This window comes from Acomys russatus, chromosome 12, assembly GCF_903995435.1.
Source record: "Acomys russatus chromosome 12, mAcoRus1.1, whole genome shotgun sequence".
NCBI classification, from domain to species: Eukaryota; Metazoa; Chordata; class Mammalia; order Rodentia; family Muridae; genus Acomys; species Acomys russatus.
Genome location: NC_067148.1, coordinates 14,385,245 through 14,404,939, shown reverse-complemented (window position 1 = coordinate 14,404,939; position 19,695 = coordinate 14,385,245). Strand labels below are relative to the sequence as shown.

The 19,695-nt window shown below is 40.5% G+C and overlaps 1 protein-coding gene and 1 pseudogene across 1 annotated transcript in view; both read right to left on the bottom strand.

Moving 5' to 3' along the window:
- Nbeal1 (neurobeachin like 1) overlaps positions 1 to 19,695 on the bottom strand; it is a 147,238-nt gene that overhangs the window by 8,749 nt on the left and 118,794 nt on the right. The window contains 9 exon segments of the mRNA XM_051153879.1: positions 717 to 811; positions 1,818 to 1,990; positions 2,785 to 2,894; positions 5,673 to 5,762; positions 7,363 to 7,479; positions 14,529 to 14,626; positions 15,622 to 15,724; positions 15,726 to 15,740; positions 17,631 to 17,740. Coding sequence (XP_051009836.1) covers positions 717 to 811; positions 1,818 to 1,990; positions 2,785 to 2,894; positions 5,673 to 5,762; positions 7,363 to 7,479; positions 14,529 to 14,626; positions 15,622 to 15,724; positions 15,726 to 15,740; positions 17,631 to 17,740 — 911 coding nt within the window.
- On the bottom strand, positions 4,228 to 4,971 carry LOC127196317 (glyceraldehyde-3-phosphate dehydrogenase-like; annotated as a pseudogene).

The following is a 19,695-nucleotide window of genomic DNA, read 5'->3' as shown; positions in this document are numbered from 1 at the left end:
CTGGACATCTATAATTCCTACAGTTCCACCTGACAGGACAGGAGGAGATGTTATTATGCTATCGTAGTATTTTTCTAGAGAAGCTGGCAAGGGTTAATTTTTGGTAACTACTAGAGAACAAAGCCACGAATCAGGCAACAAATCTATAAAAGGGTGGTATTCAAGAGAGGACAGAAGCCAGGAAACAGGCTTTTTTGGGGGGGGGTTGTTTTTCTTTCTTTTTTTTTAAAAATTTTTTTAAAAAAATATATTTTATTAATTTATTTATATTACATCTCAATTGTTATCCCATCCCTTGTATCCTCCCATTCCTCCCTCCCTCCCGCTTTCCCTCTACTCCCCTCCCCTATGACTGTTCCTGAGGGGGACCTCCTCCCCCTGTATATGCTCATAGGGTATCAAGTCTCTTCTTGGTAGCCTGCTATCCTTCCTCTGAGTGCCACCAGGTCTCCCCATCCAGGGGACGTGGTCAAATGGGTTTGTTTTTCGAGACAGGGTTTCTCTGCTTTAGCCTCGGCTGTCCTGGACTCGCTTTGTAGACCAGGCTGGTCTCAAACTCACAGCGATCCACCTGTCTCTGCCTCCCAAGTGCTGGGATTAAAGGTGTGCACCACCACGCCCAGCTCAGACAACAGAATTTAAAAAATGTTCAAAAACGTACTTCCAGAGCAAAACTTGTTACCCTAATCCAAGAATGTAAAATGTATGATTATTACCTGTTGTGTTATTTGCCATATCATACATGTAGTGTCCCTGGAACCAGAAATTAAGTGTATTCCACAGTAATCTGTAGCTAAGCAAGTCACAATGTCTGTGTGAAGAAAGAATAAAATAAAATGATTATGTTTTGACAGAGAAGAACTTTAAGGGCAATTTCCCTTAATGTTCAAATTGTTACTAAGCAGGACTGGCATCATAACTCAGCAAGCGCAGGACCCTGCTGCCGACACCGCTGAGCTGCACGTAATCCCTTTGGATGCACATGGTAGCAGAGGAAAATAAACGTAACAAAATCATCAGGCAGGCCTAACAGAGGACATGCCCAGGGGCAGCCATCTGATAGCCGTCATCGAGACCAGTTACCAGCGGAGGCAGCAGCAGACCCCGTGCCCTCATTTAACACATTTCTTGAAAATAAAACAGCAAAACAAAACAAAAAACCCTTTTAATTTTATACTGAGGCCTGAAATACTAAAGTGTACCAGGTTAATATATATTCACCAATTTTTTTTTTGAGACAGGGTTTCTCTGTGTAGCCCTGGCTGTATTAGACTCACTTTGTAGACCAGGCTGGCCTCAAACTCATAGCGATCTGCCTGCCTCTGCCTCCCAAGTGCTGGGATTAAAGGCGTGTGCCACCAAGCCTGGCTATATTCACCAATTTTATCTCTCATACTTTACTGTTAATAATGTCTTATCTAATAATGACAAATTTTATTATGTGGCCACAAAATCATTATGTCTATACTCCAATTTAAAAATAAAACTTAGTTTAATATCTTCTAATGTAATATTAAAATATATTTAATTTATATGGTGGCTTAGTGTACACCAATACAATAAATATTCCTACCAGGAACACGCTCCACTTTTTTTTTTTTTTTTTTTGGTTTTTCGAGACAGGATTTCTCTGTGTAGCCTTGGCCATCCTGGACTCACTTTGTAGACCAGGCTGGCCTCGAACTCACAGTGATCCGCCTGCCTCTGCCTCCCGAGTGCTGGGATTAAAGGCGTGCGCCACCACGCCCGACTTATGCTCCACTTTTATATGGTTAAAGAAACAGAAAAACAAGTTTTGGGGAAAAGTTAACTCTTACCTATATGTCGGATGTTATGTGAGACAATTTTGCCTTTGGTAAGTGACATTACTTGGATACTATTATCCCAGTGTCCAGCACTGAAGAGCAACTTTGCATCATGCGACACTAGAAACAGTTTGGATGTGATTTCCAGCCCTGGGGCAAAAGGACCGTTCACAGTACGCTGAGCTCTGTAAATACAACTGAATTTTAGACTTTGCCATAAGAGATCACTTACACTATTACGAACTATAAAATATCTCTCAGACAGGGTTACAGTGCCTAGTTTAATCCTAGCATTCAGGAGGCAAGTGCATTGCTATTAGTTTGAAGCCAGTCTGGTCTTCAGCATGAGTTCCAGGCCAGCAAGGGTTACAAAGTGAGATCTTGTCTGAAGAAATAACCCAAACAACCAAATAAAGATTATTTGTAATAACTAAAGATTAATGTGGCAGCCAAGAGTAGCGGCACACAACTCTAATTTCAGGACTTGGGAAGCAGAGACAGGTGCATCTCTGTGAGTTCAAGACCACCATGGTCAACAAAGTGAGTCCAGGACAGCCAAGGCTACACAGAAAAACCCTATCTCGAAAAAACAAAACAAAACAAAAAAGGACAATTTACCATTCCCAAAGTAATATCTTATTCTATATTTGTTATAATATAAATTAGGTAATGTCTGAATATCAAATATTGTCAGGGTATAACTTAAAACAGAGGAGGAGAGGGAAGGTGAGAAAGAAGACAAAATCAGAGTATCAAAGCATTACTTTAAAAATAACAGGAACTCCTGGGCAGTGCCATAAACCTTTAATCCCAGCCGTCGGTAGGCAGAGGCAGGTGGGTATTTAAGCTCAAGGCCAGCATGGTCTACGGAGTGAGTTCCAGGACAGCCAGGGCTACAGAAAACCCCCATTTTGGGGAAAACACCCCCTACCAACAACAAAATGCATAAGCTGTTCTGTCTTAAATGTTCAATACTTACTTTGGGTTGGTCACAGTTTGATCCTTGATAAATGTGAAGTAGTTAGAAATATTTCTGTCATATGGTAGCCAGCCATGGGTTCCAATAACATAATTCATGCTTACTGTTACCTGAAAAAGAGTACATGAAAACTCAAATAAAGGACTACAGAAGGAACATGACAAGAGCAGCCAGAAGCTCACAGATTCTGACATCTATCATTTTGGGGAATACTGTAGGACACATGAAACCAAATCTTAAAAGTCATCATTTTTAACAAATTATTTTTCCTTTTAATTTCTCAGGTTATTAGCATTAGTGCTAATGAGGTTAATTTTTACCATAAAAATATGACACAAATATCACTTAGACCCAATCAGTAGAATTTACGGACTGCTAAAATGTCCCGGAAATGACAGTCTTAGTACATATTTGATTTTAAAAGTGAAAACCTTTTTATTCCCTCAATTACAGAACAACAGGTTACCGAATCCCAAGTTAAGTTACAAAATTACAATGAGACAAACCTAGTTTTAGTTAATGTGCTAAGGGCTCAGATCTCTACTTGCTAGCTCTGCATGATACTTTTGAGATTTAGGTCTTTTTTATTTTATTTTATTTTACTTTTTATTTTTTTGCTTTTTTCAAGACAGGGTCTCTCTGTGTAGCCTTGGCTGTCCTGGACTCACTTCATAGACCATGCTGGGTTCAAACTCACAGAGATCCACTTGTCTCTGCCTCCCTGAGTGCTGGGATCATAGATGGCCATCACATCTGGCTGAGATTTAATTTCTTATCTGTAAAAGGAAAATAATGGTCCCTACTTCATAGGGCTGTTGTGTAGATAAATATAAGTTCACGTAAAACATTCACTGAGCAGAGCGTGGTGGAACAATGCTGAGTTGGAACTGAGTTGGAACGACTTCCTCAGGAGCCGAAGGGCTCTCTCTTGCTCTCGTGTCCTTGCTGGGGTGGGTGGTCATGGAGGCCATGTAGGCCATGAGGTCACCACCCTGTTGCTGTAGCCATATTCACTGCCATACCAGGAAATGAGCTTTACAAAGTTATCGTTGAGAGGCTGGAGAGATGGCTCAGAGATTACGAGCACTGCCTGGTCTTCCAAAGATCCCAAGCTCCCAGCAACCACATGGTGGCTTGACCATCTGCAATGAGATCCAGTGCTTTCTTGTGGTGGGCAGGCACACATGTGGGCAGAATACTGTGTAAATAATAAATAAATCCTAAAAAAAAAAAAAGTTGCCATTGAGAGCAATGCCAGCCCCAGCATCAAAGGTGGAAAAGTGAGAGTCACTGTTGAAGTTGCAGGAGACAACCTGGTCCTCAGTGTAGCTCAGGATGCCCTTTAGTGGGCCCTCGGATGCTTGCTTTACTACCTTTTTGATGTCATCATACTTGGCAGGTTTCTCCAGTTTGCACGTCAGATCCACTACAGACATGTTGAGGGTCGGAACACAGAAGGCCATGCCAGTGAGCTTCCCGTTCAGCTCTGGGATGACTTTGCCCACAGCCTTGGCAGCACCAGGGGATGCAGGGATGATGTTCTGGGCAGCCCCACGGCTGTCACGCCACAGATCTCCAGAGGGGCCATCCAGTCTTCTGGGTGGCCGTGATGGCATGGATGGTGGTCATGAGTCCTTCTATGATGCAAAGTTGTCATAGATGACCTTGGTCAGGGCGGCTAAGCAGTTGGTGGTGCAGGAGCATTGCTGACAATCTTGAGTGAGTTGTCACACTTCTCATGGTTCACACCCATCATAAACATGAGGGCATCAGCAGAAGGGGCAGAGAAGATGATCCCTTCGGCCCCACCCTTCAAGTTGGCCCCAGTCTTCTCCATGGTGATGAAGACACCAGTAGACTTCACAACATGCTTGGTATCAGCATCACCCCATTGATGTTAGCAGGATCTCGCTCCTGGAAGATGGTGATATGCTTCCTGATGATGACAAGCTCCCTGTTCTCAGCCTGGACTGTGCTGTTGAACTTGCCATAGGTAGAGACATACTGGAACATGTAGACCATGCAGTGGAGGTCAATGAAGGGGTCTTTGATGGCAACAATCTCAACTTTGCCAGCTATGAAGCCAGCTCTGGTAACCAAGTGCCCAATATGGCAAATCTGTTCACTCTGACCTTCACCATCGTGTCAAGGGACGAGGCTGGCACTGTGTGAGAAGATGCAGCTGTCTCTGGAGCAGGGAGGGGCAGAGAGCCTTTCTAGCCTTCTTGATTATTTTAAAAATATGTTCTTAGGGGATGGAAAGGTGGCTCAGGAGTTAAGAGCACTGGCTGCTTTTTCAGAAGACTCAGGTTTGGATTCCGGCACCCACATGGTGGCTCATAACCATCTATAACTCCAGTTCCACAAGACCTAATGCCATCTTCTGACCTCCTCAGGAACCAGGCATGAATGAGGTACACATCAAAGAAGCAAACCATCCACACACATATAATATACTTAAAAAATTATTTTAAAAAGTTTATTATTGCCAGGCATGGTGGTGCACGCCTTTAATCTAAGCACTTGGGAGGCAGTGGCAGGTGGATCACTGTGAGTTCGAGGCCAGCCTGGTGTACAAAGTGAGTCCAGGACAGCCAAGGCTACACAGACAAACCCTGTCTTGAAAAAAAAAAGTTTATTACTGGGTCAATGAGCTAGCTTAGAATGAAAGGCAATTTCCACCAATGTTGAGGGTCCAAACTCCATTCTTCTCACATGGTGGAAGGAAAGAACCAATTCTCATAAGTTGTCCTCTGACCTCCAGATGCAGGCTGGCATTACACATAATGCATTTTAAAAATGTAATTGAAATATTTTGCATTTATTCTGTTTTTGGTAAACTAATAAATATAGACATAGCAATATGAAACAGGTATACATCAACTTACCAGTAACTCAGGGCTGCCTTGAGACATAAAAGAGCGAGACTGATTTTTGGGAATGATGGTCTTTAGTAATGGAATACCATCACTAATTCCCTGTAAAATAAAAGGTGGTTAATAGCTGGTTCTGCTCATTACTAGGCACAAATTATTGTAAATTTCTTTTTTTAAAACAAGAATGACCACTATGATACTTCATTTTACTGTCCTGATCACATAATAATTTACTACAAAATGTGGGAAAGGAATTATTTGCCATGTTTGAGTAGCTAGCACACTTGAGTCATCTGAAACCTACTACCACCTATTCCAATACTTTGTTGGTGGGCAGATGTAGATGCTAAGGATGAGAAATCATTCAAAACAGACAGAGGTTTCAGATCTTTCTTTGTCCTTTGCTATACTGACACAAACATAATGCAGACGTACATGCTTAGAATAAGCTAAATGAGAAAGTTGTTCATAATTTATAGGAAAGTCTTTTGGGCTTTATAAAAAAAACTCACTGCTAGATTCTGGATGGAGTGTTGAGAGTGGTATGGAAGGACCCAGAGGGTTCAGGAGCCCCACAAGGAAACCATCAGGCCGGAGGATCAGGACCCAAAGGGGCCTGCACACACATTGCACCAACCAAGGACAATGCATGCAGTGAACCTAGACCCCCCTGTTCAGATCTAGCCAATGGATAGAGCAGGAGAGCCAATGAGGAGAGCAGGGACTGCCTTTGACATGAACTCTGGTGGCCCTGATTTGATCACCTCCCCTTGGTGGGAAGGCCCAGCAGAACACAGAGGAAGGGGAAGCAGGCTATCTGGATGAGACCTGATATACTATAGCCATATGGTGGGGGTGGAGGTCCCCTTCTATCATAGGTCTAGGAGAGGGAAATAGGGCAGAAGAGGGAGGGAAAATGGGAATGGGGAAGATAGAAGTGAAGGAATAACATTCAGGATGTAATCTGAATAAATTATAATAAATTAAAATAAAAAATAAAAACAATCGATTTTGTTAACCAAGGTACTTTCTGAAAGCCCTAGGTTATAAAAATCATATATTATGATTCAAAAATAAAGACCATTCTGAAGAGACAATTATCATCACCTTATCACCATGTTAAGATGACAATAATTTGAAAGTACTTATCTGATGTGTCTATAGCTCAAATGATAGCTAACATTTATTGTCGATAACATTACTGGATATATACCATATACCAAGAATTATTCTAAGAGGCCTGTAAGAACTAAATAATAAGTTATAAAATCCAATAAAACTTATTAATCATTTTTTTAAAACTGCTTTTCTAAACGCTGGGTGCGGTGGAGCACACCTGAAATCCCAGCACTCAGGGAGGCAGAGGCAGGTGGATCACTGTGAGTTTGAGGCCAGCCTAGTCTACAAAGAGAGTGCCGGACAGCCGAGATCACACAGAGAAACTGTGTCTCGAAAAGAAAACAAAAAAACAAACAAGCAAACAAATAAAAAGTAAGGTAGAGAGCACAACAGAGAAAGAGACTCCAAGTTGACCTTAGGCTTCCCCCGCACACCAAGGAAATGGCACAACTCTAGGCATGGATGAGCACACCTGCACACACATGGATGAGCACACCTGCACATACATGTACAAACACACACAAATTAAGTGAAGTACACAGAATTAGAGAAAGATCTCTGTTATCACCAAGTTTGGTATTACCTCTATAAAAAATGACTTCAGTTCAGGGAGGTGTTGGAAGAGGTTTAGGGTCGGAATTTCTGTTTTGGTCTGCTTTTGAATAGCTTCTTCTGCTGATAATCTTGGAGGGTGTGGTTCCTTCAAAGTAATTTTAAGAAAAAAATTGAGAGTTACATGAAAGCATGTTTGTGTTCACTCATACACAGTGGCCTGTGCTACAACAGAATGCATAGTATGCATATAAGAACTGCAGGCCACGGCTTAGCCTATCCCCACAGCAAATTCACCATTCGTCCTCTTCTTCTCTGTAGACATCTCATTCCTATCTTAAAGTTTCTCTTTATTGATAGCATTCCTGCATTTCTAGGTCAGAATAATTTTTTCATGCTTTCACTAATTATTTAGGATTTCTGAGCTTTTTTTTTCTCCTTTAAGTAGTCACTGGTTATTTATGGTAAACCTTTCCTGTCTAGCCTAGAGAAATTTTTTTAGTTCCAAGTTCCATTTTATTTATTTTCTGTGTATGTGCAGACATGCACATGTCGTATGCACATGTGGAAGTAAGAAGACAACTCTCTTCCATCTACCGTGTTGACATGGGGGACTGGACGCAGATCCTCAGACTTGGCACCAGGCAGCTTTACCGGCTGAATCATCTCACTGGCCTGGCTATAGGCCCCATAAAGGCAGCCATGAATCTTATTTTCAGAATTTTAAGTACCCAGAAGTATCTCCAACTTGGCATATGTTTAATAATCATTTGGTAAAATTAATACAGCACTTAACATCCAAACTTTATAATGTTGTAGAATATTTAGTTCCTTAAACAAGACTGATGAAAATGTCCAAGTTCCTAAAGTCAAACTATAGACATGACTGTATAATTCTGTCTTTTTCTTACTTTTCATGTCACAGACACAGAATTAAGTATATTAATGTTAAATATATTGATAATATATTAAATATCTTATTACTATTCCAAGGATACAACTAACATGTATGAAGTGTCTTTCTAAAGGGGATTCTTGCCATGTATGGTAACATATACCTGCAATCCTAGTGCTTGCAAGTTAGAATTCTATCACTGAGACACCATACTGACTATCCAAGTGCTTAGAAAATGGAGGCAGGAAGTATGCGAGATTGAAGCCAGGGATAGAAAGTTCCAAGACAGTGTGGGCTACATAGTAAGACTTTGTCTCAAAAAGAAAACAAAACAAAATCAGGGAGGTGTAGTTAGATTCTTTTGTTTCTATTACAAAATATTATACTATAGGCAACAGATGTAACACTTCAGTGTGTAGTTTAACACTTAAAAACCTTTATTTTAAATTACAGGCTGCCAGTGGTAACCCTCTCTTGTGCTTGTGGTGATGAAGACTGAACATGGAACTTGCACATGCTGAGTAAACACCCCTGGACTAAACTACAATCTCAAACCCCCGTGATTCAAAACAAACAAGAACTACAATAAAAACTAGTAGTGGGGAGGTGACTCAGTCAGCAAAGTGCTTGCCTCAAAGCAAACCTGAGGACCTGAGCTGAGTTAACAGAATCCTTGTTTTTAAAAAGGCCAGCTGAATACTCTGGTTTCTCTTCAGATTGTATAAATCTTTCTCCTTTGGCTAAAAAGGCCAACTGAGATAGCTAGCCAGCCTAGCCTACTTGCTAAGTTCTAGGCCAGTAAAGATCGTCTCCACCAAAAGCTGAACACTGCCAGAGAAATGACACCCAAGGTTGTCCTCTGACCTCCACAAGCATGAACACACAGGGCAGGAGAACTGCCTGCCCACCAAGAAGTCAGCAGTGTTCTTATAAAAAAAAAAAAAAAAAAAAAAAGTGCAGCTGAAGTCAGGCGGTACTGGTGCATGCCTTTAGCCCCACCACTAGAGAAGCAGAGGCAGGTGTTCAAGGCCAGCTGGTCTACAGTTAGTTCCAGAACAGCAAGGCCTACAAAAAGAAACCATGTGGAAAAAACAGAACACAAAACAAAGCACCCCCAAAACAACAGCAGCAGCAACAACAAAACAAAAACCAAAAAACCCCCAGTAGAGCTGGTAGAAACTAAAGGCTGCAATTCAGAGTACCACAGAGCTCTGTTTCATTCTGAACCTTGTATATGTTAGGCAAGAGTTCTACCACTGTGCTATATTCCCCCAGTCCTTTGTAAAATTTTCACTTTGAAGGCCGGGTGTGGTGGCACACGCCTTTAATCCCAGCACTCAGAAGGCAGAGGCAGGCAAATTACTGTGAGTTCGAGGCCGGCCTGGTCTACAAAACCAAGTCTAGGATAGCCAAGGCTACACAGAGAAACCCTGTCTCAAACACCGCTCCAAAAGAAAATCACTTTGAGAAAGGTTCTCACTAAGTTGGCCAAGCTGCCTTGAACTCACTCTGTATTAGGCAAGCATTGAACTCATAAATCCCCTGCATTAATTTCCTGAATGGATAGAATTACAGGCCTATACCACTAGGCCTGGCTTATTCTGTATTTTTACACACACACACACACACACACACAAACACACACACACACTTTTCCTTTTAAGATTTCACTATGTAGCCCAGAAAGCTTCAAAGTCTCTTAAGTAGTAATCAGTCCCACCCCCACCCCCACCTCCACACAGGGTTTCTCTGCGTAGCCCTGGCTGTCCAGCACTCACTTTGTAGACCAGGCTAGCCTTGAACTCATAAAGATCTGCTTGCCTCTGCCTCCCTGAGTGCTGGGATTATGTGTGCTAACATGCAGAGTTTACTGAAAGGAAAAGGATAGAACAATGATTTCACAAATAATACCATGTAAAAATCCATGTCAAAGCTCCAAACAAATCATCACTATGGAATAGGAGAAACTAGAAAACAGTCCAAAACTTGACTTGTTGAGTGAGGCAAGTGGATAAATACTGTGAAGGTAAGAGGCACAAAGACTGATCTTTAAGTAAATTCAGAACACAGAAAAGAGATCCAGCTGTTAAGGGGGGGGGGCAGGGGGGCAGCTAGTAAATAGAAACATGGGATGACACAAAGGTTTTGGAAGGTAGCCATGCATGTGACTTACCCTAGTCACTTTGGAGTTTGTAAACGTAGAAAAAAGTAATCGTTTCTTAGATATCATATGTATTTCTGGGAGGCTTAGATTTATCACTTTACTTACTATCTGGAAATAATTTAGTGTGTATATGTGTGAACGTGGGCACATAAGTACCACAATTTTCATGTTGAGGTCAAAAGACAACACTGTAGAGTCAGTCCTCCCCTTACACTTTTTAATGTGGGTTCCATGTCACCAAGGTTTACACAACAAACACCTTTACTTGCTAAGCCATTTCCCCAATTCCTTTAAACATTTATTCTCTTTAAAATCATGTGGATGTCTTGTGGAGTATGTGTCATGAGTGCTGGTGTCCTAGGAGACCAGGGGTGGTGGGCCCTCTGGAGCTGGAGTACAAACAGCTGTCAGCTGCCCGGCATGGGTGCTGTGGAACAGTAGCAAGGGCTCTTAACTGCCGAGCCAGCACTCCAGCTGCGTTATTAATTTAGTTTTGTTTCTTTAGGGGAAATCATTAATCGTCCCCCACTACCACAAATTGTGCAGTTGAGGGAAACTGCAGGGATCAGTGTATTGGGAGTGCCTTCCCCAGGGAAAAACCACCTTCGTGATCATGGTCTCTCCCTGCGAGGTAAGTATGATGTACTTTTGGTTTATGTTTGCATATGTGATGAATGTGAGTCTGGGTACATGTGAGAGACAGTGCCCTGTGCCCTCAGGTCTCTCTCCACCTTGTGCTCTCAGCACTGAACTCAGGCTAGCAGGCTTGCACCGCACTACCAGTGCTCTTTACCCAAAGTCACCGTGCTGCCCTTATTTGTTTGTTTGTTTATTCATTTTTGTTTAGTGTATGAGTTTGGTACTCATGTCTGAGTGGAGGTGAATGGATGGATTTTTTAGATCCGTTCTCTTTCTTCCTTATTTGAGCTATCTCTTTGTTTCAGTGCTTGTCCTGTGGTGACACTCAAGCTTCTTGACAATTCCCCCATCTCCTCTGTAACACTGTGGAACATGTAACGATGTAAATACAGCATTACCTGTTTTAAGTGTTAGGTTACAGACTGGCCCCACTGCGCCGCCCCCTCTCCTTTTCCACGTGAGTTCCAAGGACTGAACTCAGGTTGTGAGGAGAGGAGGAAGCCTTGAGAGAATGTGTTAAGAACAGAAAGAAGCCTTGAGTGAACATATATTGCTGACATGAACACAGCCTTGTCAAGGGCCCAGTGCCTCATGACATGGCAAAGCCTTCCTATGGTCCATGCTCAGATGAGCATAATGTATCAGAAAATGTTGACCAGCTTCTTCTCCTGGATGACAGCACCCTGAGAGTGCTCCCCTACAGAGACCTCTTAACAAAATTAATTAAACCTGTCTCCTCAACTCAGATGTATTTAAAACAAAAAACCTAGTTGATTTCTGGGTTGCGGTTGCCTCTTAATCAGAGAGCATGGCTCACCAGATTCCCCCTTTTCTGAGTGCCTGTCATTTCTTTATCCTCTGCCCCCTCGCCCTAGTTAGGTCAATCCCTAAAGCCATGCAAGGTCAAAGCATCAGGTCATCAGGCCAGCACAGTAAGTTACCCTCTGAGTCATCACCCTGGTCTTGGTTGAGTTAATTTTAAGAGTGAAAATAGTTGTATCGTTACTGTAAAAATTATGGAAATTAATTTAGTTTAAATAAAAAGTAAAGATATATAGGACTGATAGGACAAAAAGTAGATTATTGAATCTACTCAACCTGAGGCCTTAATTGTTACTCACAAATAGGGTTAATTTTGATTTATTGATATAGAATTTTGTATATTGATGTAAAGTAGGTTTAATTTTGATACATTAAAATGGAATTCAAATCTGGTATTGTTCTTTACACATTATATTTTCACTCTAGTATGAGGTATTGTACACATACAGCTCAATTAATTTATAGTTTACTTTCAATAGTCTGATAGTGTTATTGTAAACTAGGAAAGTTAAGTAATATAAATCAATTGTTGATCTGTTCATAGTCATGCCAAGTATAAGAATATACATGCTAGGTTTAACAGATGATTCTATAGATAGATAGGGTAAAATAGTTAAATAAGGTCTTTAAAAATGTCAGAGACCTACAGAATATGGCATTTAAAAGATGTTTTTATTGTTTTAAGGATTCTTTGACAATAAGACAGGTTAACTCCTGGCAGCACCCTGCCTACCTCAAAGAAAATGATGAACATTGAAGAACCACCTTGTGGAGATGGCTCTGAGTGTGGCAAAACAGCCACAGGTCAAAAATATCTGTTTTTTTCCACAAACAAAATTCTGCTTGGACGCAGGCAGAGTCGATGGCCAGACTCTGCCAAGACAGGGTAAGCAAGTCCTCAATGGTTCCTGTTTCATAAATATGTGTGTCAGATACGCCGGGCCAGAAGGCTGAAGATGATGCTCCAACATTACAGAGAATGTTGGGTGTCTGTTCAGACAGTAAACTGTCTCTGTCATTTTTTCATTTTGGAAGCTGCTAACCTGCACTTCACTTTTACTCAGGTAGTTAAACGTATTCCTTTTCAAGTCTCTGATGGGGTTGAAAACCAGATAGTTAATTTTAAAATTAAGCTTAGTTTTTAAGAGTTAAAAGGATACTTTTAAGTCTAGATAGATACTTTTAGGTTGATCAATTTGAGCTTTAATAGATGTTGATTTAGGTTAAAAACTTTAGATTTACCAAGATAGAATAGAAAGTATTTTCTACAAGGTTGCCAAATACATTTTGATTAAAAATTATGCGTTTAAGTCTTGCTTATTGGTTTTTATAATTTTTCATAGTTGTACTTATTGTATATAAAAAATGGCCTTTTTAATTTAGACCAAAAAGAGGAGATGTTGAGGGATTGTCTGATGTATTTTGATGTTAATTACTGCTTGCTGTCTGACCCACCTTTTGCTTAATAAAAAGTCATCCCACCTGGGCAGGGCAGAAGAGATAGGTGGGGCTAGGAGAGAGAGAGGAATTTTGGAAAGAAGAAAAACTGCCACCAGGAGAAGGAGACCTGAAGTAAAGAGGAAAAAGGCCGCCATTGGTTAGTTGGAGGAGAAGCACATATCCCGTGGCGTGGATGGAAAATCCAGCCCAGATGAAAAACATGAGCGAGTATTTAGGATTATAGATGGGAGGTAGCTTAGTAGAAGTTATTAGAAACAGATGGCATGGGATTGAGACAAGGATCCCATGCCTGCCCCACTATGGGAGACAATTTAGAGGATTGATATCTGCCCTGCCCCAGGTTAAGTAAAGCTATCTTAAAATATAACAAGTGTCTGTGTCTTGATTGATTGTTAGCCGGGCCTACAGATAATACTGATTAATACAAACATCAAAATACATCAGACCATCCCCCAACAAAAAGTATATACTTAATAATAGGATATTATTATTTATTCTTTATCCATAATTTCATGTAAACAAAGATGACAGGCATTGTGCATTGCATAGGGGAACCTTTTATCTGAGTGAAGTTTTTCAGATGTTATCCAAGCTGCCCTGGAATTCATAATTTCCCACCCCAGCCTCTTGAGTATCTGAAACTACAGGTATGCATGTGCCAAGACATCTGGCTTCATAACTGGATCTTACCTCAGTTTTTTTGTTACTAAACCAGGAACAGTCAAGTCTACTTATTTAAAGTGATGGTTTAGTGTAATTTTCCCCTAAATTCTGGGCAATGATTCTCAAAGTTTAAAATTACTAAAATCTTTAAAAACAACAGTAGTACTATCCCTTGGACAGTCAGCTTTAAACTTCACTTGGTGTCCCTCTCTATTTAATATGTCAGCCCTCCTAGCATCAGGAGTAACAATTACACGAACACAATACAGCTTAGCAGAGACTAAATGGAGTCATATAAATCAAGCCCTATCAATGGCATGTTCCAGGACTTTACCGTCCTTCCAGAACATCCATCTCTAGGCCAGTGGGTCACAAGCACAGGTTGGCAAACCTCTACCTCAAAAACACTCACATTACAATTCATACCACTAGCAAAATTACAGCTATGAAACAACAAAAATAATTTTATGGTTGGTGGTCACCACACTATGAGGAACTACATTACAAGGCTGAGAGACACTGCTCTAAGTTGTCGATAACGTCTGTAATTTACCTTTAACAGCTGGCAAGGTGTTTGTCCAAAATTGTTAATCATCCCTTCTAAAGCTTTTCTTTCCTTTTCATCTGTTAAGGCATCAAGATCTACAGCACCTAAAACAGGAAGCAATCAACTCACTACTGAGAAGAAATAAACTAGCATGACACTGGTTATACATCAAGGACTGCTTAACACCTTTTTAGTAAAATGTGAATCTTCAACTTATGTCCCCAGAGAGTAATTTTCTAAAGCAGTACATATTTTGTCTGTGTGTATCTATTTGTGTGTGTATGCACAAAAGTCCTGTCTAAAAAATAGGGGGAATGCTGGGCAGTGGTGGTGCACGCCTTTAATCCCAGCACTTGGGAGGCAGAGGCAGGTGGATCGCTGTGAGTTCGAGGCCAGCCTGGTCTACAAAGTGAGTCCAGGACAGCCAAGGCTACACAGAGAAACCCTGTCTTGAAAAACCAAAAAAAAAAAGGGGGGGGGGGAACCACTGAGGAAGATGATAGCCTGACATATGCCTTCAACTTCCTTGTACACGGACATATCATGTACATAAACACACAAAAAAGATCTTAAAAGAGAGAACTTTTTCCCCCCGCAAAATGGTTTTGGTGCTGGGCTGATGTTATTGGAAGAGTTTATCCCTGGTAATTCTAAATGCTTTCTTTCAAAGTTTAGTAAAACATGATTTGTAATGTTCGATGAAGATGATGCTACGCAGTGGTGGTGCTATCACTGAGGGCAGCAGAGCCAGGCGGATCTGTGTGAGCTGAGGCCAGCCTAGTCTATAGCGTGAGGTTCAGGATAGCCAGGGCTATATAGGGAGACCCTGTCTTGGGAAAAAAAAAAGACTTGATTAAACAGGAAATTTGATTTCTCATATTAAAAACCCAAAAGCATATGATAGTTGTTATTTATATATATATATACAATGATAAACTATTACAAAACTGAAATGTCACTTTTGGGGCCTTCCAACTGAAAAGCGACTTTGTTGATGTAGTTATTCCTATGTTAAGTACATATGGCCAAATATCATGTATAACAAATAAACACATATTCTATTGATACACTACGATAGGAGAAATATTTAGGCTCATACCTTCATAGCTACAGTAATAAAAGACATTGAGTGCCTCCACTGCAGCTGGCCCTCTCTGTTTGTAGCCAAAAATCAGATCTATCCACTCATGAAGATGAGCAGAAAACATACTCAGACTCCTAGAAAGAGAACAAAGTTAACAGTTAAGAACATGGGCTTTCCTTCTAGAGAAAGCGTGTTTGATTCCCAGTACCCACATGAAAGCTAACAACCATCTGTAACTCCAGTTCCAGGAGATCTGACCCCTTCTTCTGCCCTCCTTGGGCACTGTACATACATAATGTCTAGATACACATGCAGGCAAAACACTTGTATATCCGCCAGAAGAAGGAACTGGATCATTATAGATGACCATGTGGTTGCTGGGAATTGAACTCAGGACCTCCAGAAGAGCAGACAGTGCTCTTAACTGCTGAGCCATCTCTCCAGCCCCATTAGTAGGATTTTTAAAGTGACATTTTGGATTAGGTTGTTTTAGTAGGAACCTGGGTAACCTTTCAAAAAAATTAAAAGTTATAGTCATGCTGAACTGATTTCAAACAAAATGGAAACTGCGAACCATTAAATTCTATCAGCTGGGTCAACAAATAGCAATCCACACAGTAGTTAGACACACAGAACTGGAATGTTAACACAGGCTACAGATCCCTTATGCAAAATGATCATGGCTACAAGTGTTTGAGATTTTGCTTCTTGCTGTTTATATTGTTTCAGACAAGATCACATCGTGTTGCTAAGGTTGGCCTCTAAGTCATGAACTCAGACAGGTTCACACCGTGTTGCTAAGGCTGGCCTCTAAGTCATGAACTCAGACAGGTTCACACCGTGTTGCTAAGGCTGGCCTCTAAGTCATGAACTCAGACAGGTTCACACCGTGTTATTAAGGCTGGCCTCTAGGTCATGAACTCAGACAGGTTCACACCGTGTTGCTAAGGCTGGCCTCTAAGTCATGAACTCAGACAGGTCCACACTGTGTTGCTAAGGCTGGCCTCTAAGTCATGAACTCAGACAGGTTCACACCGTGTTGCTAAGGCTGGCCTCTAAGTCATGAACTCAGACAGGTCCACACCGTGTTGCTAAGGCTGGCCTCTAAGTCATGAACTCAGACAGGTCCCCATTGCTAGCTGCCTCTAAGGTAGAATTCAGACAGGTTCACACCGTGTTGCTAAGGTTGGCCTCTAAGTCATGAACTCAGGCTTCAACTTCCTAAGTAACTGCCTCTAGGCCCAACTCGGACTGTGGGTTTTCCCAGATTTTGAAATATTTGCAGAGGATTTACCAGATGATCATCCCTAATACAAAAATAAAAAATTCTAAAAATTTCCCAAATCTACTGGGTGAAGAAAACAACACAAAAAAGCTATTAATATCCCCCCCCCCAAATCTAGGTCAGCTAATGAGAGGCATGGATGCAACTTTGTGATAGCTTCTTTTGTAATAGTTGTCTAAAATGTTTCAGTTCAAGAAAAAACAAAACCCCACTACTGACAACAATAATTAACATTTGATGAAATAGTTGATGAAATTTGATTTCCTATATATCAAGTATTATGGCACTGATAATTTAGTATTTATAATTAGGTTTGCATATATGCCATTATAAATTACTATTAAAAATAAAGAGTAGAAGCTGGGCATGGTGGCGCATGTCTTTAATCCCAGCACTTGGGAAGCAGAGGCAGGGGGATCATTGAGTTCGAGGCCAGCCTGGTCTACAAAGTGAGTCCAGGACAACCAAGATAACACACAGAAACCCTGTCTTGAAAAACTAAAACTAACTAACTAACTAACTAACTAAATAAATAAATAAATAGTAGAAACCTATATTTTGTTACATATTTCATGAATGATCTTGCAAGATTTATATCCTACAATTACCACAGTGTACATTCTAGAACAGTGCAATACAACAGGTAACAAATTAATCTAGAAAAAGTATACTTTAACTCATCTTTGACAAACACATCTATATCTTATTAGTCTTGGCAGTGATATAACAGAAGTCTTACCAGAGCCTTTCTGTGTTTATAAATGAAATCTTCAGCTGACTTGGCCCATCTTGGCAGAATGACATCATTTACCAGTTCTCTGGAAACTTGTAAATGACCCAAATTAAAGTCTAAGGCATTAAAAAATAAAAACATCAGAACATTTTAGATTTTAAAAAGTGATAAAAAAGAATATATAACTAGAAATATACAGTATACTTTATTCACTAATTAAACTACATACTGTATTTGAAAACTCATTTTTAGAAGGCATATCAGAGTAAGAATTCTTTTTCTTAGAAAAGTGAGGAGAGGAAAATTGTAAAACACAGTGGGTAAATTTTAGCTACTCAATTATAAATATCTGAATCTGGATCTTCCTCACCCATGGGAAGCGAGCTACAGTGGCTCATGCGAGTAATTGCAGAGCCAGGGATGGACGCAGAAGAATCTTAGCTTGCTGGGCAGCCAACCAGCTAGTCTCAACAAGTGAAGTAAAATGGGATCAAGGACAGTGACGTCCCGTCTCTACACACCAGTGTGCACACGCGCATGTACACACACACAGAGTCCCTACACGTAAGTGCATGGATGTTGGAACACATGCAAATGAAAAAGAGAAAAAGAACCGTAAAGGCACTACGATCTTCACTTTACTTGGATCAAAATACAACATTAATTATTCTTACACTAAAAATTAATAATAATCCCTTTCATGGCTAACTAACTTACACCTTGAACTCACTCAGTTTTGTTTGTTTTATGGGAGAATAACATTATTTGCCACTATTCCACAAAGACACTTATGTGACAGAACTTTTTCAAGTACGAGGTTTTCTTGTTCATACACTTTGAGAAGGAAAGTGTTAACACACAAGACTTTTTTTTAAAAAAAGTCTTAAAATCATCAGACTTGAAGTATCAATGTGCTGCCTTGAAGGCCTAGTACGGTTTAAAGTCGAGGATGACAGGAAACGCCGGTGGCAGGCTTTCTGTTACGCGATCTCTGTGCAGCAGCTGTAGTTCTTTGTGCACGCACAGCCATCTCCCTTAGAACTGACTTGCAGAACTTTCATTTCATCTACGCGGCAATTTCTGCCCTAAGTGTCATGTCTCTTCCGTGTGGTTACCTTAGTGGTTGGCATAGGACACAGCTCTCGAGAATGAGGGCACAGAGGTTAGACTGAAGAAAAGACACAACAGATCAACGTCTCCATCTTTGTAAGACGCTGCCACTCTACCTACTATATTTAAGAAGCTTCAGTTACTTGTAATAAGAAGGATTACCCATAAAACAAAGGCAAAATATTCAGAGTAACAGAATGAAAATACAGAAAGAAATTGGCCATGATGATACTATACAACCTGAAACTAAAATATCCCTAAACTTGAATTAAAAAAAACCTTAAATTTTATTGTGCAGTTTTGTGTTGATTTTAAGCTACTTATTCCTATCAGATACTACATTTATTTTCTCCTACCCAAGTTCCTATCTAGCAATTAGCTAATTACCGTTATACATAGGGACCATGAGGTCATAGGGCTGAGGACAGAAATTAGCTCTAATAAATATCATTAATTATGGAGCAAAGAGTACCTCAAGGCTTTCATTCAAATTCAGCCCAATCACTCTTCCTATGCCAGATACCCACTGGCTTTAGTAAATTTCAGTCTAATAGCTGACTAACAATCTACGTAAAACATACCCCAAAATATTGCATATCTGTTTGTGCTTTAAAAACAAACAGAAGGCTAGGGAAGCAGTTTGGTTGTGCAATGTGTGCTGCCAACTGTAAGTGCAAGAGTGAGTTCAATCTCCAGCATCTCTCTCTCTCTCTCTCTCTCTCTCTCTCACACACACACACACACACACACACGGGGTGGGGGGGGGGGCGGAGAGAAATAATAATAAAGTAACACTACAGAAAAATATTTGAATATTCTTAAAATTTAATTATCATCATGCATCTCTATACCAAAAACCTAGTTTTTTCATAAAGTGCAGTGAATTAGCCATTGTTTTATTTTAATTAATTTATTAAGATTACGTCTTAATTGTTATCCCCTCAGTTGTATCCTCCCGTTC